The 22,218-nt window shown below is 43.9% G+C and overlaps 1 protein-coding gene across 1 annotated transcript in view; it reads right to left on the bottom strand.

The window, feature by feature from the left end:
* The window catches only part of PAWR (pro-apoptotic WT1 regulator), a 145,728-nt gene that overhangs the window by 123,087 nt on the left and 423 nt on the right, over positions 1–22,218 (bottom strand). Inside the window, exon 2 of the mRNA XM_074941988.1 lies at positions 21,322–21,882. Within this exon, the coding sequence (XP_074798089.1) occupies positions 21,322–21,816 (495 nt within the window). The 5' untranslated portion in view covers positions 21,817–21,882. The remainder of the gene's footprint in view (positions 1–21,321; positions 21,883–22,218) is intronic.

The raw sequence follows: 22,218 nt of genomic DNA, 5'->3' as shown, positions 1-22,218 counted from the left end.
TATACCCAACAGCTGTTGGACTAACTGGCTCACCAGGCAATCAGCCTTTCCTGGCAGGGGGGCTGACTGATGCCTCATGATCAGAGTGCTGGCTCACCCGCAAACTTAACACCTGCCTCTCAAACCTTCCTTGAGCAGGTCCTGCAGGAAGGTGCTCCCCGACCACCCCTCACCACAGACCCTCCGGACCTTTTCATCAGACCCCTACCCTGCGAGCCTCTCCCAGCCACCCCCTCTGCATACCCGAGGTGGCTATGCAACTTGCAGCTGGTTCACTTCTGAACCATGCCAAGGACACATCTGTACACGCTCATGCTCCACACGTTTCATTTTCTCTCTCATGTCCTGCCCTGACACCAAGTGGTGGGACCTTTTATCACCTGTGGAGGATGAGGAACCCTGGTGGAACAGCCTGTATTCCACCAGGAATATCAGCTGGCAGCTCCTTCATGGAGCTGTGAGCATGGGTGTGTACCTGGAGCAGTTCGTTTCCATCCCTGACTCCTGTCCTTTTAACAGCATATGGGAGACCCTGGCACACATATACCTGCAGTGCACCAGGTTGCAGCCCCTTTTCCAGCTACTCCAGAACCTCCTTTTGAGATTCTGGCTGCACTTCCCCCCCAAACCCCTTTTTCTTCTATGTACACCCTGTCCATTGCCCCATGAAGTCACAAGACCTCCTCAACAACCTCCTCTGGAGCTGGCCAAAGCGTCCATTTATGACACCAGGAGGAGAAGGATGCTGGACATGGATGTGCTCTGTGACTGTGGGGGCTATTTCTGCTACTCCCTTGGCTCACATATGTGGGCAGAGTTCTTCTGGGCCGCATCCGCTGGCTCCTTTGACATATTTGAGGAGCAGTGGGTACTGTCTGAGGTTCTATCCTCTGTGTCCCCTTCTGGATCTCTAATATTGAACCTCTGACCCTCATGCCCATTCCCATTTTCTCATTTGTTGTCCTCTGCTTTCATTTGAACCCTTGGTATAATACAGTTTCTCTCAAATGTGGCTACCAGGGGCTTTTCTTGCAGCCACAGCCTTCGGGGCAGTGACTGGAGGGGTGGGGGAAAACAGCAGCCCGTCCCCTGAGACCGCCAGGATGGGTCGGCCCTGCCCCCTTCTGGAGTCACAATGCTAGAGGAGCAGAGAGGCGGTGTGAGTTCACCGCCTTCCCAGGAGCAGTAGGAAAAATGTAGAAAAAATGTTTTTCTACATTTTCAATCAGTTTCAATTACAACACAGAATACAAAGTATACAGTGCTCACTTTGCACTGTAAAAATGATAAGAATGCAAATATTTGTAAACAAAAGAAACAGTATTTTTCAATTAGCCTCATACAAGTACTCTAGTGCAGTCTCTATCATGAAAGTGCAACTTAAAAATGTAGTTTTAGTTGCATAACTGCACTCAAAAACAATGTAAAACTTTAGAGCCTACAAGTCCAATCAGTCCTACTTCTTGTTCAGCCAGTTGCTAAGAAACAAATTCACTTATATTTATGAGAGAAAATGCTGCCCACTTCTTAATTATAATGCACCTGAAAGTGAGAACAGGCATTCGCATGGCACTGTTGTAGCTGGCGCCGCAGGATAGTCACATGCCAAATGCGCTAAAGGTTCATGTGTCCCTTGATGCTTCAACCACCATCCCAGAGGACATGTCCATGCTGATGACGGGTTCTGCTCGATAATTATCCAAAGAAGTGCTGACAGTGCATGTTCATTTTCATCATCTGAGTCAGAGCAGAAGGTTGATTTACTATGATGCGGCAACTGCAAAACCCAAACCACCAAATGTGTGTTGCTCTTTTAAGACTTCTGAAGGCATGCTCCACATCTCATCCCTCTCAGATTTTGGACGGCACTTCAGATTCTTAAATCTTGGGTCAAGTGCTGTAGCTATCTTTAGAAACTTCACATTAATATCTTCTTTGCATTTTGTCAAATATGCAGTGAAAGTGTTCTTAAAAAAGAAAAAAACATGCTGGGTCATCATCCAAGACTACTATAACATGAAATATGGCAGAATGTGAGTAAGACAGAGAAGGAGACATACAATTCCCCCCAGCCCCAAGGAGCTCAGTCACAAATTTAATAAACGCATTATTTTTTTAACAAGCGTTGTCAGCATGGAAGCATATCCTCTGGAACGATGGCTAAAGTATGATGAAGCATATGAATTTTTAGTGCATCTGGCTCAAATATCTTGCGACACCAGCTACAACAGTGAATTGTAATTAAGAAGTCGGCAGCATTATCTCCCATAAATGTAAACAAATTTGTTTCTCTTAGCGATTGGCTGAACAAGAAGTAGGACTGAGTGGACTTGTAGGCTCTCAAGTTTTACACTGTTCTGTTTTTGAGTGCAGGGGTTTTTTTGTACGCAAGTCTACATTTGTAAGTTCAACTTTCATGATAAAGGGTTTGGACTACAGTACTTTAGTAGGTGAATTGAAAAATACTATTTACTTTGATTTTTACAGTGCAAATATTTGCAATCAAAAATATAAAGTGAGCACTGTACACTTTGTATTCTGTGTTGTAATTGGTTTCAGAGCGGTAGCTATGTTAGTCTGTATCAGCAAAAAGAACGAGGAGTACTTGTGGCACCTTAGAGATTAACAAATTTATTTGAGCATAAGCTTTCGTGGGCTAAAACCCACTTCATCGGATGCATGTAGTGGAAAATACAGTAGGAAGAGATATATATAAAAAATTATCTTCCTACTGTATTTTCCACTGCATGCATCCGATGAAATGGGTTTTAGCCCACGAAAGCTTATGCTCAAATAAATTTGTTAGTCTCTAAGGTGCCACAGGTACTCCTTTTTTGTGTGTTGTAATTGAAATCAATATATTTGGAAAATGTAGAAAACATTGAAAAATATTTAAATAAACAGTATTCTATTATTGTCTAATCGCGCGGTTTACGTTTTTAATTGCTTGACAGCCCTAGAATATATTAATAGAAAACAATTTTAATTTGGAAGTCATCTCCTGGGGTCACTACAGTGCTGCAACAAAATCAGAAGGGGAAGAAAAAAGTTTAATTGCAATGGAATGTGTGGTTGTAATCCATGAGTTGCACCCAGACCAGCATGCGCCCTCCAGTATTGGGGGGAGGAGGAGGTCAAAGAGGAGAGGAGAAGAGGGGGAAAAATACAAAAAGTGACAAAAAAGGAACAGTTTTAAACTAACCGTTCTGTATTTTGCTATTTACGCTATGCAAGTCTTTTCTGATGTCAGTCCAAACAGAGGCACTCTCAGTATTGCCAAGCCCAAGCATTCAGAAATCATTAGACAAGAGAAAACCATGAGATTTTTTAAATGATAAATTTGGGTTTTTTTCTTTAATTTTTTTTTCTAGTTTTTGTGCTTTTAGAGTTACCACATCTCAGACTTTTTTCTGCAACCACAAAGGCTAGAACTTAGTTAAAAATATTTAAGATCTGAGATTCTCATGTAAGACACCCAACTCTGGAACTAGCTAGGGCATTAAGACAGACAGCTACCATCCTGAGGGGTAGCAACATGGCCTTGGAAGTAAAGCCAAAAACATCTGGGCAATTTTCCATTACAGAATACATTTTCTATAAAATAGTCTTCATTTATACAGTACTCTCTTTTTTTTGGGGGGGGGGGGTTTGAAGGGAGGAAGAAGAAAAATAGCTAGCGTATTTCCATTGAAAATCCACTTGAATAGCCTTTTCAGACTTAATAGGTTCATGTGTTCGAAAATTTAACAAAACATGGGTTACGACTGAGAAAGGAGAGGTGCTGAATTCCCACTATGTTTAAATTTGTATCTTTGACTTGTCCTAGCATGTTGTGTGCAAGAAAAAGTGAAAATGAGTAGTTTGTCCAAGCTCACTGAAGAAAAGGTAAAACCATTCAAAATAGTGATGAGTTAAACAAAAATCCCAACTCTAGAGTGTTTAGTTGTAAAAGAAATATGATTACTACAATTACCACCCTATCAATATTCATTTAAATAAACATTTTCCTCTCTGTAGTAGGAAAATTTTCTAAAAGTTTCCCTGCCATTGCCAAATCCAGTTCAGTTCCACCACAGCGTTAGCAAAACAGAATTTTAACGTAGCCGGAATTTAACACTATGTCTATCAGATTTGCTCTGAACCAGGAATAGGTGAGAATGTTAAAAATGCCAGTAGAAGCCAGCAGCTTGTCTACGCTAGGGCTCCCTACGTTACCAGCACTGGTGGAAAGTTAAAAAGTTTCCCTAAAATAGAGACAGGGCCTATGGTCTGTTATACTAAACTATGCCATGAGTAATAAGGTTTTGTCACACAGGAATGTTGGAAAGCAATGGACTTTAATTCCTGGCCTCAATCACATGACCTAGGTCAGGATGATGAAGGTTAATACCCTTGTCTTATAACAAAAGTCAATACTGCCCGAATTCCAGCAGCTACTGTAAACGCCAGGTAGTTTCTACAGAACAAAGAGCAGGGAAATAAGAAAGGTTCTATTTAGATTTGAAATACAATCTCTTGGAAAGTAACTAATAATTTGGGACGGCATTTACACCTGTGAAACAACAGAAGCTAACTAACCCAAAAGCAATGTCTTCTCCACTGCAGGAGACCATTAACCTAGTAATTAAATAAGGCATTTATCGTTCATCCAGCTTGAGGGTAAGATTAACACACTTTACAAGCCACCACAAGTAATTAGCAAGTGCTTTGAAAATGACCACCACGGGTTGACAAGTTATACCCAAACTCACTGACTTGTTAGGGGGCATTATGAAATGCACTCCATTCTTGTGGAATAAGAGTACTGAAAGGACAGACACCTATTGGTTTAATCTGAAGTGCCATAGCACAGATTTTCTATAAAGATCATAGGGGTAGATCGATCATCTCTCTTCAGTCAAGAGGCAACGTAAAAAGGTTTAGCTTATAAGTAGGTTTGCTGCAGGATTGAAGAGTGGACAGCCCTGGTAAAGAGGCAAGAGAAAAAGGTTATTGGGCAGAGACCAAAGCTATAGATTTGAAGGAAACTTTCAACCACTGATTAGAATATAAAGTGAGAGGACAGAAGGAAATATCCTTGTGTGTAGTCCCTTAAGTTTATACAGACACGAACACTTGTTTTCATTTTGCTTACATTGAACCTATTTTCTCCCACTGGAATTTCTGTCAATCCATACTTACAAGTAAACTTGAAATACACAATGGAGAGAATAAAGCAGTCTAAAAATAAAGTGAAAGAGTGCCCAGAATAGCTATACCTAATTACTAAAGCTAGTCAAGGAATACCACTATTCCAGCAACTGCACTCAGAAGAAAAAAAAAAAATGCTGAAGTCAAAACAAGCTGAGGGGATTGATAAGGACTTCTGCTACTTTTCACCACTGTCCATCTCATGTCAGCAGCATTCAGTGGCACCGAAGAGTTACTAGTCTCTGGTCAACTGCAGATATTCACAACACAACAATCACCATCACAATCTACCTTTCATGAAAGTCTCACCAAAGAACAAAGATTAAAAAGATTGACCTCATCTCTGAAAGTGATCATTCCGCAACTGGAGTATAGTGCATGAGCAGTGTAGCATGCAGAAGGTTGCACTATCCTATTTTATCTGCATGAAGAGGACTTCTGTTTCCAGTGCCACCAATCCTGCAGTTTCAGGAGCTCTACATTTTAAAAATATATGAAAGACACCAAAAAGAGAGGAACATCTACAAAAACACAGGAGAGGGGGAAGTGGTGGTGAGGACAAAAACAGAAAGGGGAGAGAGCTGCATTATTTTTAAAATAAGTTACAAACAAGGCACTGAGATGTAGAAACTGTAGCTATGTTCCCACTGGGAACAAATTTGTTCTGTTTACACTGGCAAACTTTACAGCTGTAATGCATTATCAGTGCAACTCCACCAGCAGTAACAGTGGTAGAAGCAGTACTGTAGCCTGGACTCCATAATGGTACAATAAATAAATGCTGGACACCATACTATCTATCTACACTATACCTTCTACTGTCGCTACAACTTGTCATGAGTTAGTGTTAACAGTTCTCGGTATATAGACAAAACCTGGGAGCAGAGGGCACTCCTCACAGGATTAGGCACTTATGTTGTTTCCAACTAGAGTTCACAAGCTTTGAGAACTCATTTTCCCTCCAACTGAAATGTTCTGTCAGCCCTGCTTTAGTATCTTCCCCCCTCACAATACCAACATTTAGACAACCATTCATGTCACCAAAACATTTACTGTGTTAATTGTGTCAAACCAAAGTCTGAACTTTAAACCTTAAAACCACAGTTGCATACTCAATCTTTGAGTTAAAGTTCTAAGAAGGGAATTTCTTTTGGGGGACTTTGTTATCTTATCTTCCCAGCATGAGCAAGTTTAAAAAAAAAACAAAAAAAAAAACAAACAAACAAACAAACAAACCCTAACATTAGACAAAAATGTAATTACTGTAATTTGGCAAGAGACATTATTTGAAAGCTGGATTTATAGTCAAAGGGGCTAATATAAAACCAGTTCACAATTTTGTAAGAATATTTTGAACTATATACTTTTACTTTAGGAGTGTTTTTATTGCTGTTAAACATAGTTCATGTCAACCTTGTGTTACCTACTGATATTAATTCTGCTGCAATTAAGTTTTCCCTATAACATTATATACAGCTCTCTAAAAGAGCACTGGCACTAAATATATTCCCAACAACCCGTGCAAATCCCCTCACCTAGTCTCATTTTTCAAATTAAACAGACATCCATTTGTGGGCAGAAAGGAGGAAATCATACCTAAGATTTTTTTACCTACTGTAAATTAAAAGATCAAAGAACAGAAGTTTCTGCTTTTTTCCAGCTTGATTACTTTGTATATTGAACAATTTATATATGCACTGTGTCTGTTTTGTGGACGTCTCATACAATTGAGGAAAAATACATTTTAGGAAAATAAAAGTTAGAAAGGTAACTCAAGAAGCAGATGTCAGTGAAGGTTCTTTAACACCAAAGATTGTGAAACATGATAAAAATCAAGACAGCTGGCAGTACTGAATCATTAAAAAAAAAAAGTTATTCTTTAAGCCTCCCTTCCGGAGTCTCATGATTATATGAGAAACTCTTAAAAAATGAAAAGGAGTACTTGTGGCACCTTAGAGACTAACAAATTTATTTGAGCATAAGCTTTCGTGAGCTACAGCTCACTTCATCGGATGCGTTCAGTGGAAAATACAGTGGGGAGATTTATATACACACAGAACATGAAAAAATGGGTGTTATCATACACACTGTAAGGAGAGGAGTGATCACTTAAGATGAGCTATTACCAGCAGGAGAATTGGGGGGACGGGGGGGGACGACCTTCTGTAGTGATAATCAAGGTGGGCCATTTCCAGCAGTTAACAAGAACGTCTGAGGAAGGGGGGGGGACGGGGGGGGGGGAGATAAACATGGGGAAATAGTTTTACTTTGTGTAATGACTCATCCACTCCCAGTCTCTATTCAAGCCTAAATTAATTCCAATTCAGCAGTCTCTCACTGAAGTCTTTTTGTTGTAATATTGTGACTTTTAGGTCAGAGACTGAGTGACTAGAGAGATTGAAGTGTTCCCCAACTGGTTTATGAATGTTATAATTCTTGACATCTGATGTGTCCATTTATTCTTTTACGTCGAGACTGTGCCGTTTGACCAATGTACACGGCAGAGGGGCACTGCTGGCACATATCACATTGGCAGATGTGCAGGTGAACGAGCTTCTGATAGTGTGGCTGATGTGATTAGGCCCTATGATGATGTCCCCTGAATATATATGTGGACACAGTTGGCAACGGGCTTTGTTGCAAGGATAGGTTCCTGGGTTAGTGGTTCTGTGGTGTGGTGTGGGGTTGGGTTGCTGGTGAGTATTTGCTTCAGGTTGGAAGGCTGTCTGTAGGCAAGGACTGGCCTGTCTCCCAAGATTTGAGAGAGAGTGATGGGTCGTCCTTCAGGATAGGTTGTAGATCCTTGATGCATTGGAGAGGTTTTAGTTGGGGTGGCGTTGGCGTTCTGTTATTTTCTTTGTTGGGCCTGTCCTGTAGTAGGTGACTTCCGTGTACAACCTGGATTTGTGCTGGAAATGGCCCTATTTGAAGATCACTTTAGATAAGCTGTTACCAGCAGGAGAGTGGGGTGGGAGGAAGTTTTGTTTCATGGTCTCTGTGTGTATATAATGTCTTCTGCAGTTTCCACGATATGCTATGCATCCGATGAAGTGAGCTGTAGCTCAGGAAAGCTCATGCTCAAATAAACTGGTTAGTCTCTAAGGTGCCACAAGTACTCCTTTTCTTTTTTCTGGCTCTGTCAATCTGTTTCTTCACTTCAGCAGGTGGGTATTGTAGTTGTAAGAATGCTTGATAGAGATCTTGTAGGTGTTTGTCTCTGTCTGAGGGGTTGGAGCAAATGCGGTTGTAACCAGAGAGTGATCACTTAAGGTGAGCTATTACCAGCAGGAGAGCGGGGGCGGGGGCGGGGGGGGGGACCTTTTGTACTGATAATCAAGGTGGCCATTTCCAACAGTTGACAAGAACGTCTGAGGAACAGTGGGGGGTGGGGATAAACATGGGGAAATAAATAGTTTTCTGAGAAAGATTATAGACCTTATGCTTGAAGAGAAGAGTTTGAAAACATGAATCCTGAAGATGTGCACACATGGAAAATTTAAAAAAAAACCCACCAAAATTATTATTATTATAAATTTAATTATTATTAAATTATTTTTTCAAGATCTTATTTTGGGGACCCTGACTCACTTTTTGGATGTTTGGGGTTGGTAATACTGTTAATTAGATTTCACATTTGTGTTCCTTTACAAATCACATACAGCCAGTGGTGTAGCAAAGAAGCATTCACGAACACCCCATGAGTTCTGCCCTCAAAGAAAGGAATTAAGGAGCACCACAAGACTAGAAATGCAAGCTTCAACTCCACTTTCCTCAAAATCAAACATAGCATGTATTTATGGCAAAGAGGACAGAACACCTGGCTAGGAGTGACCTACTGGCTTGATTTAAGTGTGGGTCCCAATTCTGATTTGTCTTTTATAAAGCTCTCCTTTCAAATAGTGGTGTCAAACTTCATAAATGGTCTCACATTTGTATTTTAAAGCTTGACTTCCTGTTAGACAAGCATTTTGCTATAAATCTGGAAGAGTGCGTTGCGTTTGTCTCTGAATGTATTGCCCCCACAGATCCTACTATGGAGCATTTGTTCTGTGACAGAATGACAAGCATCCATTTCAAAAGCAGGTAGCTCTTGGGGAGTGTTTGCATGCTACGGTTGCCAACTTTCTACTTGCACAAAACAAAACACCCTTGCCCCACCCCCTGCCCTACCCCTTCTCCAAGGCCCCACCCCTGCTCACTCCATTCCCCCCCCCCCGTTACTTGCTCTCCCCACCCTCACTCACTTTCACTGGGCTGGCTCAAGGGGTTGGGGTACAGGAGGGGGAGCAGGCTCCAGAGTGGGGCCAGAAATGAGGAGTTCAGGGTGCGGGAAGGGGCTCCAGGCTGAGGCAGTGTGTTGGGAAAGAATACGGGCTTTGGGCTGGGGTTGCGAGTTCCAGGGTAGGACCATATATGAGGGGTTCAGTGTGTGGGAAGGAGCTCCAGGTTGGGGCAAGAGGTTGCAGTGCAAGCTCTGGCTGGAGGTGAGGGATTTGGGGTGCAGGAGAGTGTTCCAGAGGGTGGGAGGGGGAATCAGGGCTGGGGTGCAAGGGGGTGAGGGCTCCAGGTAGAGGTGCAGGTTCTGGGATGGAGGATGAGGGTTTTGAGTGCAGGAGCGGGGGCTTGGGGTTGGGGCATGGGCTTACCTCGGGCAGCTCCCAGTCAGTGGCGCAAAGTCAGGCTCCCTGCCTGCCCTGGCTCCGCTCTGCGCCCAAGAAGCGACCAGCAGGTCCAGCTCCTAGGCGGGGGGGGGACCAGAAAGCTCCGCACGCTGCTCTCATCTGCAGCCATCACCACCCCAGCTCCCATTAGCCGCGGTTCCCAGCCAATGGGAGTGCGGAGCAAGTGCTTAGGCAGGGGGGCCATGGGGCTGTGTGTGCTTCCCCCGCCCCAGGAGCCAGACCTGCTAGCCGCTTCCAGGGCGCAGAGTGATGCCAGGACAGGTAAGGACTAGCCTGCCTTAGACCTGCAGCACTGCCAACTGGACTTTTAACAGTCCAGTCAGCAGTGCTGACCAGAGCCACCAGGCGTTCCCATCAAAAACTGGACACCTGGCAACTCTATTGCATGCTCCTTTGTTTCAGCATTCTAGCTTTACCAGGTGTTTGAAATGGGTTCCATTGCTTTGTGACAGCATGCACATAATCTGCTTAAAGAAAAAGGAGTACTTGTGGCACCTTAGAGACTAACAAAATTTGAGCATAAGCTTTCGTGAGCTACAGCTCACTTCATCGGATGCATTCAGTGGAAAATACAGTAGGGAGATTTATATACATAGAGAACATGAAACAATGGGTGTTATCATACACACTGTAACCAGAGTGATCACTTAAGGTGAGCTATTACCAGCAAGGGGGGGAGGGGGGGAACCTTTTGTAGTGATAATCAAGGTGGGCCATTTCCAGCAGTTGACAAGAACGTCTGAGGAACAGTGGGGGGTGGGGGGATAAACATGGGGAAATAGTTTTACTTTGTGTAATGACCCATACATAATCTGACATAATCTGTTTAGGCAATGTAATGAATTAGAAAGATTATTTTCTCTACAGTAATGGTAGCTCTACCTTCAATTGCCTGTCCACACAGCAGATTCCATTCTGTGACTAATTGCTTGGAGATGGGCATTAGATAATGACTGCAGGACAGGCCTATCTGATTGGAAGCCTTTAAGGAACAGTAAATAGTTTAGTATTACTAAAACAGGTGTTAAGGTACACAGCTGGTGATGAATTGTTCAAACAGAAAACCTCGTTCATTTAGCTACACAAGCAAGTCTGGGTGAAGGTTTCCTGCTTTGGAAAATAAAAGTTCTGATCTTCAGTTGAACAGCTTTTTTAAGTGAACATCAGCCAGCCAGGATTCCACACTGTTAGATTGGCCCATTGAGCAGTAGGAGAGTGCCAGCCAAAGCCCTTCAGCCCTGGGGGCTGCAGCAATAAGTCCATTAGATCCAAGTACCAGAAATGCCTGGCCCATGCTGCAGCTATCATAATCAGTCCTACGTCTTACGTCAGTGCTGCTCTTGGTATCATGAGAATAGGTAGAAAGGCATACATCAGTCCTGGCATCCAGAGGATGAGAAAGTCATCTGTCAGGGAGCCTTGGCTTGAACGCAGTCTGAAACAATGTCTGATACTTATTTTTGCCGTAACATCTAACTCTTGGGAATCCCCATTAGCAAAATCTGTGAAACTAGTTCTTTTATGGACCATTCATGGCTGTCAGAGAATTGCCTACCAAGTTGATCCATCAGGATGTTCTGAAGGCCAGAAAAGTGCAGAGCCACCAGTAGGATCTGGTTCAAAATGCACCCATTCCAAAGTGGTGTGGCACTGCCTCCTCCTGACAGAGGGAGTACAATCTTGTGCCCCTTTGCCACTTGACATTATACATAGCTTGGTGCTGTCAGCACTTGTATTATGGATCCCTGAAGAAGAGACAGGAATGCTTTTTACATGCCAGGCAAATAGCTGAGTACTAGGACTTTTTAGGACCTGAATCTCAAGGTTATCTAGATGAGCCTCCTTCCCCTCTCCCATGCCAATCCCTGAATAGAGGCATCTGTTACCCAAATCTTGGGAAGCAGAGTTGCAGAGAAAGGCTCACTACATGTATGAAGAAGGTCATTCCAACAGTTCAATGCGGAGAGGACTTCTTATGGGAAACATGACCATCACATCAATATGGTGTCTGCTAGGTAGATACACTGATTGCAACCACCACCAAATATGGAGTGTAGGTGAAGTATGGCATGCTGTGTGATAAGTACATGATACCATCTATCCTGGAAGTCTTAAAAATCTTCTCACTGATGTTCTTGGGCGTCTCTGAAGCTGGTTGAAGAGACTTACTGTTTAGAATCTCTCTCTGATCTGGAGTCTGTCAGCGCTCCTATGAACTCTATGCTCGGTGTCAGAGTTCATGGGGACTTTTGTCTGATGACTTGAAGCCTACAAAGGCAAGGAACTTCAGAAGTACTTGAATCGAGTTGTCATTTGTTTTGATTATCTTCCTGGAATCAGCCAGTCACTGAGGTAAGGATAGACCTGGATCCCTTGTCTCTTTATATCAGCGGCCACAACTCTGAAGCACTTGTGGAACATCCTTGGTGCTGCAGAAAGACCAAAGGACAGGATGCTGAACTGGTAGTGAGATGTTCCTAACAGGAATTTGAGGTACTCCCTGTGAGCTGCGTGGATTGATATATGGAATAGGCATCTTGGAGATCAATGGCTGCACTCTAGTCCTGAGAATCCAATGCACTGAAAAGTAGGAACCTGTAATAGCAAATGAAGACGTTGACATACTGAAGATCCAGGACGGTCACTAACCCCCTTTCCGCTTTGGGATAAGAGTAAAGGGAATAAAACCCCTGCCCTTATGCCCCAAGAGCACCTTCTCCACCACTCCCAATTGTAGAAGGGAGTCTACTTCTTATCCGAGCAGTCTCTTAGGAGAAGCATTCCTGAAAAGAGACAGGGAAGGGATTGGAACTGGATACGATGCTCTTTGCTTATGATCTCCAACATCCACCAGTCCAAGGTAATGCCAACCTTTCTGAAAATAAAAATAGGTAGTTGCCAAAGAAGGGGTGGCAGTGTTAAGCAAAAAGAGCCACAGGTCATTCTATCAGGATCTTGACAAGGTCATCATGCCTGCTGCCTGGTGGAAGCCCCAAACTGTGGGGCAACACAGAAGACAAAGTTGTTTATGATGGAGTCTGTCACCTCCTCTGAAGTTCTGAGGTCCTCTTGACTCATTGTAATATTGAGCTGGGAAGCACTGTCTGAAGGAAGGCCATTGGCATGACTGTTTCCTCCGTGAGGTAGAGATGTAGAAGCCCAAATAGGGCTGTGATTTTGAAGAGTTTAAGGAAGAGGAGAAGGGTCTCATCCATTTAATTGTTTAAAAGTTCATTACCCTTGAATAGGAAAACTTCATTTCTTACTTGGACCACGCTGTGGATCCCTGAAGATTGAAGCCATGCTGACCTCCTCGTGGTTATTGCAGGGGCCATCGTGCATGCTGTAGTGTCAGACATGTCTAGCACTGCCTGTAGTGACATGCAGTCAGTCCTCCACCATGAGAGACACGTGTTGCTTCTCTTGAACCACTTTGAAGGGGCTATTCAAAGTTTCTGCCATGCACTTCATCAGGTTCCAAAATACTTTGAATTAATCAACTGAGGCACACATGGGTGAATTCACTGCCTCATCTAGGGAGGATGGAGAGCTTGCAGCAGTTCTTCCCCTGGCAGCTAATGTTCTTCCTCGGTCACCTCCTTCTGCCTGTCATGTATCAACTGGCTTGCCTGAAGCAGCCTAATTTGTCTCTTTGGAAAGGGTGCCCTAGCCCTGGAGATGGTTAATTAAACCAGATTCCTGGAATATGGCTGCCCACCCCAGGGTGTGCAAGAAGATCACTCTTGGTAAAGCCAGAAATACTGAAGTGGAGGATACAGAGGGGTACCAAGTAGGATAATCCCTACAAACCCCTGGCCTCTTTCTACTTCCCATCATGGAGTCCTCCCTAGCATCCTTCCCTGGCTCCCAATGCAAAAGCCAGGGAGGGAAAGGTGATCAACGTGAGTCTCTGCTATGCTCAGCAAGAGGAGGAAAAGGAGGAAAACTCCTCTGAAAGGGGCCACTCTGTCAGTTGTGCCCTGTCTTGGAATAGGAGTTTGGCATCTCTAACCTGGCATACTGACAGCTCAAACTGAAATTACCCTCAATATCTCAAGAAGAGGTGACTGGTACACATATAAGTCATACATGTGCTGAAAGACCAAGATGCCAAGATAGTGCTGAGGTAGTAGGTACATAGAGGTAGCTGGTATCAAAGTGGAAGGTACTGGGGCTATGGTCACCTAGGCACTCAGTGCTGAGGATCTGGATACCAAGGCACTCAGTGCCAGGGTCAATACCAAAGGGTCACTACTAAAGGCAATGCAGTCAGCCAGTTAAGAGGGTACCACATATGCCGACATGGAAGTTGGTACCGGGAGTCAAAAGGGCCTTCTCAGATTGATGGCCTTCAGTCAAATGAATCCAAGACAGGTTATGCATCTGATGACCCTTTTATCTCAGTCTGCCTGTGCCGGGGACAGCAACCTGTGCCTTGGATCATCTTTGGAACAGTGTTCATTTCTGCCCATCAGACATCAACACTGATGCAACGGCAGATAAACAGGGTCTCAGAGTGGATGTGGCCTGGGAGCTTGTGATGAAATCATGGCTCATCAGGTCACAGAGAGACTGCCTCAATGGTTGAAGTTTGGTTGAAGCCTCTCTCTCTCTGTGCCCAAGGAAGAACAACTTCAGGTGTGTTTCACTCACTTCAGTGTGCTTGGAGAAAGAGCAACAGATGGAACATCATACCAGGATTTGGCTTCCAAGACAGAACAATCACTGTTAGTGTCTGTCATTAATAGGTACTGAAACATCACACGTCTTAAATCCTGGTGACTTGACTTCTGCCATAATACTAATATCTGTACTTAATTGAGGGGGTGGGGGGACAGGATGGGAGAGGAAAGAAGGGGTTAGCCTCACCAACACTGATTGAAGGTTTTTAAAAATTATATATATATATATATATATATATATATATATATGTTTTGCCAGGGGGTATAACAGAAACTACACTATCTAAATATTATATGCAAGCCTAAGGAATACTACACAATACAGAGAAAGTGGACACTGTAGGGGTTCTGTCTCATGTAACAAGGAACTGAGGGACAGTTGGGCCTGCTCTGCCCTTTATGCCTTGAGGCAGGAGGGCACAGACTTGGTCCAAAAGGATACTGCTAGCCACAAGAATCCATACTCTCAGTATGGGGCACATCTGTGCCAAGTATGAAATCCGTGTGGATGTTCACTCTAAGACCATCGTTAGCTTACACAGACTATGCTTGGGGCATTTGCTCACTAAATTTGTCTAATGAAAACTAAGTTACTCTCTCTTGTTCCACACAACAGAACATACTGGAATGCTGTGGTAGCAGGAATTTTACTTTTAGAGTGTTGATTTCTCTGCCCCATTTAGAACTTTCATTTCTGTAAGTTCTGGAAGTATTAAGCACCACAGATACAGTATGCTCTAAAACGATTAGATATACATTATTATTTATTGAATACTGTGTTTGGAAATGAGCCAAGAGAAGGTAGATTTCAGAAAGATGGATCCTTGTAGCCATTACACAGAGGTAGACCACCACTTCTGTCAATACCCCTACAAAACAGATTCAGCCCCAGGGTTCTCTCTCCTTTAGATCTTACTCGCTAATAGTTTCTCTACTATTCTTTACAACGAGGTCAGGAGATTGTCATGTCTAGAATATAGTAGCCACAAGTACAAGATATACAGATCAGAGTTGTTTGCACCCTCTTAAATCATTCATCACCCTGTCAACAACAAAAGAACACCTCTGAGTTTAGATGACTTCATTTCCTAGTGCAAAAACATAAATGCTGTCAGAGAGCATATTAAATCAAAACCAACTGTCTAGCTTGCTGTCCTACATCAGCATATATCAGAAATATGCATGCATCTATCATCTGAACAGTAAAATTGAGATTCATTATACCTTTTAAAATATAATTAATTATGTGGAAAAATGTAGTACATAATATAGCTACTGTTTTTTTGCAGCTTAAGTGAACATTTACAAAGTACTATGTGAAAATAAAACACCTGCTGGCATACCTGAGAAACCATACCAGCTTACACTATATGACACATACTTTGTAGATTTATGGCCAACACTGCCAGACAAGTGTCTCAAAATTCCTGGGAGGGAGCTCTACTGTAGAACTAAAAAAGTCTCAGGTCTAAGATTAATGCTTCTACCATTAACAAAAAGGCATAGTAACAGTTCTTCCTGCTAGTAGTTTTCCAAGTCCCGCTTAAAATCCCACTCCTACAGACACTTATGCAAAAAGTGGCCCTATTGAAATCAATGTAATTACGCAAGAACATGCTTAACTTTACTCATAGAAGTATTTAAGATGGAGTCCTAAAACTTATTTTCTTGTTGCTTACAAGGAATGAGAAACTTGACCATTAAAAAAATAACCTATTGAAATCATAAAGATAGGGCAGTAGGACAGAAACAGGTAACCCTTCTCCTGCCCTATTCCACTACTTATTTGTTGATTTTTTTGTTGTTGCATTACATTTAAAATAAAAGTGTAAGTTCCTGGAGCAGAGACTTTTATTATTATTCCTGTCATAGGTATAGAACATTATGATGCACTATATAACAGTTACAATGCAAATTTGCAGCTAGCATATTATTCCCTTTTACTATTACCATCACACACAAAAAATAAAGATAAACCATACCAGACCCACTAAGGAATTCTCATTTTCACCAATGCCATCCTGCTGGTTGGCAACAGAGGTGGAGGGACAGTAGCATTATGAGTAATTAAGGATTTTTTTAAAAAGAAAAAAGAAAAGGAGTACTTGTGGCACCTTAGAGACTAACCAGTTTATTTGAGCATGAGCTTTCGTGAGCTACAGCTCCGATGAAGTGAGCTGTAGCTCACGAAAGCTCATGCTCAAATAAACTGGTTAGTCTCTAAGGTGCCACAAGTACTCCTTTTCTTTTTACGAATACAGACTAACATGGCTGTTACTCTGAAGGATTTTTTTGCCACTATGCATATTGAAAAGTTCTCAATACTGACACATTAGGGCATCTCAGTGGCCAACTTAGAGAACATAAGACTCGCAGAGAAAAGGAACACACACAGTAAAACCCACTTGAGTCCGAACATACTAGGGATGTAAATTTTTTTAAAAGTACCTATTTAAATTATTAAAATTATATCGGTTAACCGTTTAATGATTAACTTCACAATCTACCCCAGGCTTGGGGGGAGCACTCACCCTACTGTCTCTCCTTGGAAGTGGAGTACAGTGGGCTGTGGGATCATTTGTGTGTGCATGGCTGGGCGCCATGCGCCTTGCTCTGATCCTACCCCTCACTCTCCCGGTTAGTAGGTGCTGCCTAATGCTGCTAGTTTGGTGGATCACTGCCAGGAAAGCAGCAGTGCCAGGGTAGACCCACTGCTGCAGCCAGCTGCAAGGAAGGGGGTTGCCAAGCGGGGGTTGTCCTCTCCACCAGGCACAGGCTGCTCCAGTGGTGCCTCGAGTTGGAACTGCAAGCTCCACTGCCCCCACCCCTACCCCTGGTATTGCTGCAGAGTTTTTAAATGTGCACATTTGGTAAAATAATTTTGTGACATTGTAATACCTATCTATTTTAAACGTTAATTGTAATATATTAAAGATAAGACTAGTACTTATCGGTTAGCTGTTTAACCATTTAATATTTTACATCCCTAGAACATACTAGGGTAAATTTTAAAAGTGCTGATAGGACTAAAAATGCTTCTGTCCCATCAAAGTTAATATACAGAACAGCTAAGTCACTATGTGTAGCATTAGAAAAATCTGTCTAGCTATCTGAAAGAGGAAGGCATCAACAGGTACCACTATTTCTGTGTTCCTCGTTCTAACATTTTCAACCCAAGTACAGAGGTCATCATCTGTCCAGCAAACTTAAAGGTTTTTTTTTGTTTTAAAGTCATGTAAAGGGGAACCTTATGTGCACATTACTTTGAGATGAAAATATGCATTTTAAATTATATGCTGAACATAGGAAAGTACGTGTAGCTAATATTCAGAATACTAATTACATAATTAATTTGGTTTATAAAGTACTTATACTAGAATATTCTCTTGAAGTTCAGATACAGAAAAGTCACAAAACACAGAATTCATTAATACAATAACTATAATCAAATCTCAGGGTTTCAGCTAGTCACATGCAGGGGTCAGGAAGGAATATTTCCTCTCCCCATGCACAACTGGCCAAGTGTACTCTCAGGTTTTCTGCCTTCCTCTGAAGCATCTCTGATTGGCCAGAGCAGGAAACATAACACAGGATGGGATGGATCAGTGCTGAGGTGGTAGAGAGAATCTTCTCTCTTAGATGCCTGGCTGAAGTGTCTTGCTCAGGGTCAAACTGACCACCAGATTTGGGGTCCAGGAGAAATTTTTCCTTATGGTCAGATTGACCTCTATCTGCAGCATGGGGAGTGGATCATTTACGCATCTGACCTAATCAGTTCCCTCCCATTGCAGTGGCCCGTTCTCCGTCCGTGGAATACAATTTAGGGCATGCCTACTGTGCATCTGGGAGCAAGCCTCCCTGACAGGTCCACAGACTCATGCTAGCACTCCAAAAATAGCTCTGCAGATGTTGTTTAATGTTGTGGCTTGGGTTGTCAAGTTCACAGACCCCAGGCTCCAGAGCCTGATCCCCCTGCCCAAGCCACAACATCTACACAGCTATTTTTAGCAAGGTGGCACAAGACATGCTAGCACAAGTTTGCAGACCCAGGCTGGAAGGCTCATTCCCAGATGCAGTGTAGACATGTCCTAAGTCTTTTGAGAACTGAAATGCTTTGGTCTATCATCATTAGACTTAACATAGGGATAGCTGGATGAAATGTAATGGCTTGTGATATGTAGACCAGACAATGATCTGAGGGTTCCTTCTGGCCTTGAACTATAAATTCTTACTGTTACATATACTTCTATTTAAAAATGTTAGTCTTAGATTTTCAAGAAGTTGGCCTTATCTCAAAAAAGTCAGTTTCATGTAAATATTTGCCTGTCAAGAGGCAATGTTCATCACCAATGAATTCTACCCACAAGCCAGACCAACTTAAAAAAATGCAATAAGCACCTTAACCTGCAGAGCTGAGGGAGTGCTTAAGTAATTTTATTTAGCTACCATCATAAATATAAATGTTATAACAAAAGTTGACATAAAAAGAAAATCAGAGTTTCTCAGTCCAAGTGTACCTTATTTTAAAAAGGCAGACACTTAAAGGTGTGAAAGAACCCTTTGTTTATTGTTACTGGCTATGAAGTTTTTCAAAGTTTTAAGACAAAACATATACCATGGCAAAAACTTCATTAAGTTATTCCAAGTAATGTTGACACATAGTGAAAGATTTTGCGAAGTTATTCTTAAAGAGACAGAGATAGAAAAAAAACTGGTCACCCAAGGCAAGCAGATATTTGGGATCAAATGAGAAAAAAGAAGTTGGCAGTCTGGAGTAGAGAAGAAGCACAGTGGCCCCAACAAATCCATTTCTTTAGTAACATAAGAAGGAAGTAAGGGAGCAGATCCATTCAGGCTACTTGTTACTGAAGGGAAGGAGAAACCGCCGGTTTCCCCCCCCCGCTACCCCCCCCCCCAAAAAAAAGGTAGAGCAGGCCCTAAGCCACTGCTCCTCTAATAGTAAGGGAGTGGAAGCAAAAAGCAGAGGTCCCAGGTTCAAGAGAAGGGCAGTAGGGGTGGGAACAACAATAAGAAGGAAAGATACTAATTGGTTTAATGTGCAGGAGCAGCAATAACTGGACACATGGAACTGATTAAAACTGTTTATTTGGGGATGAGTCTTCAGGCATGTAGGTATCAAGGAAGTTTTCAAACTCCTAGTGAGTACTTAGGATCCAGTCCTGCAACCTTTCACTTCAAAGTGAAGACTGTGCAAGTAAGGAGGCTTAATCACTTTAGTGAAAGTTATGGGACCGAGCCCTAAAACAGAATTTTTATTTAAGACTTCATTTGTTCCTGCTGCTTATTCCTCACCTGACAAGGCTTCTGGTATTACAAGTGGTTGCTGTGAAAGTGATTATGTCATCACAAAGAAAGGATTAGTGACTTCAGGTGAGGAAAATAGGATTTTATCTTCTCCAGCTGCATAAGACACAAAAGATTGTTTTTCATGCAGCAGTCCCTAGTTGATGAGGAGAAAGAGTGATATACATGTTCTCTAAAATAGTGTTGTTCTTTATCATCAATATAAAATTGAAGAATGCAATTCAGCTTTGTTTTCAGTCTCCTCTAGCCTTTAGCTGTAAAAAGCAAATGATCTGGTTATCATGCTTCTGAATTCCTATAAGAGTATTTTAAATGAATGCCAGATTTTCATGCTAGTAGCAAACCACAAAGAACAGTTGTGTTGGCTGATACAAATATTCTTCCCTGCTTCAAAAAAAATGCACTTCAAACCACTGCATTTTTTCCAGTGCAGGAAATTGTTTTAGATTAAGTATATTTACACCTGAATATTTATCCAGAGCTTGATACCATGACTTCTTCTCTTCATTGTTTAGATCAGTAAAGTAACTGACAAGTAACATAAACCCATGTACTTTTTAATTTTACATATTTATGAAGATTAAAAACTTACCTTCAGATTAGAGTAATACATGACAAAAGCAGAAGATAATCATTAAAGATTAACCTTAGACAAAAGATCACCACACCAAGTCTTAAGTGGTGAGATAACCAGACTATAGTTAGAAGGGTGTTTCATATTAATGAATACTTTGCAATTCTTCTAAGGCACACACACTATTTCACATCCTAGTTTCAACCAAGACACACTAAAAAGTGCTATACTTGTACTTATTTTAAAAAGTGCTCAAGGATATATTGATGATGCTGTTCCTATCAACGTTCACTAATCCTTCCTCGCTAGGAGCCCAAGCCTGCAACTACGCAAGCATCAGGACTTTGGGCTCAGACCCAGCCCAACACGTTTGGACCCCAGGACTCTGTCTAGTCTTGTTTTTAAACTCACAGTTTAAGGGGGTGGGGAGAAAGAGGGGGGATGACGTTACAACCCTGGTCCAGCACACCACCAAACGATTCCCAAACCAAAACCTTTAGCTTTGCCACTGACAGGCCTATTATTGGTCCCCAGAGGGTTGCAGACAGGACGGAGGATGCTCAGCCGCGTCAAGCGCGCACCCTGCGATATAGCACAGCTCACGGGTGAGGAGGCAGCTTCCCCACACCTCATCCTGAGCAGGAGAGAACAAGCCTCCTTCGCCACAAGAAACTGGAAGCAATCCCGCCGCCTGAGCAGCTCCAGGGCTGAGTTGGGATCGGCAGGCAGCGGAGCTCACAGCTGGGCTCTAGCTGCTCAGGTGCAGCATCCCAGCAGCCGCCCTTCGCACACGCAGCGAGCTCACCGAGCCCCTGAACGCACCCCAGGCACACACACCCCCCACCCCGGGCAGGGGCGCGGGGCTCACCTCGGCGGCGGGGATGTTCACCACACCTGTCGATCGCCTCTTCTCCCGCAGCTTCCTCTTCTCGATCTGCCCCTTCCCCTTCCTGGCGCTGGGACCGGAGCTTTTCCCCTTCGCCGCCGCCGCCGCCTTCTCCTCCTCCGGGGAGCCGGGCGCGGCGGGGGGCTTCCCCGCAGCCTCGGCCACTCTGCCCCCGGCTGGGGGCGGGGGCTCCTTGGAGCCAGCTCTGGCGGAGAGGGGGACACAGTTCGTGCCCCCGCTGGGGGGCGGGGCGCCCCGCTCCGGGGGGTGCGGCGGGGCGGCCGGGCCGGCGGGGTGCAGGGTGCTGTTGAGCTCGGCAGCCGAGGAGACGCTCCCGGGGGCTTTGCCGTCAGTACCGGCCGCCGACCCCGGCACAGGCGGCGCCTGCTTCGCCCGCATCTTCTCCCGCTTGGCTTTCCACTCCTCCAGAAAGTCCGTGGTGCTGCCCCCGCTGCTCCGGTAGCCGCCGGACGCCATGTTCCCAGCGGGGCAGATGGGCGATGCTCCGGGGGGAGGGGCGGCTACGGGCCCAGGCACCACAGCCTGCGGAGAGCACAGGGGCGCGCGTGAGACAGCCCCGCCCCCAAGGGGCCCCGGCCGCCCCAGGCAAGCGCCGCTCAACCCACCCCAAGGGGGGGGCCCCTCGCTAACCCCCCACCCCAAGGGGGGGCCGTATCAACCCCCTCCCCGCAACAATCCCACACCCCTCCCCCAGGATAGCCCCTATTCAGCTCCCCCTCCCCCGGGAAATCACCGCTTAACCACCACCCCCCACACACACACACCCAAAAACCCCGGCCCCCCCATGAGGGCGCCTGTCCACCCCGCCAACAATCCCCATCCTACCCCCAGGGAACGCGCCCCCCCCAGCAAGTCACC

The sequence above is a fragment of the Natator depressus genome, chromosome 1 (assembly GCF_965152275.1).
Source record: "Natator depressus isolate rNatDep1 chromosome 1, rNatDep2.hap1, whole genome shotgun sequence".
Lineage (NCBI taxonomy): Eukaryota > Metazoa > Chordata > Testudines > Cheloniidae > Natator > Natator depressus.
This window is presented reverse-complemented; position numbering and strand designations above follow the sequence as displayed.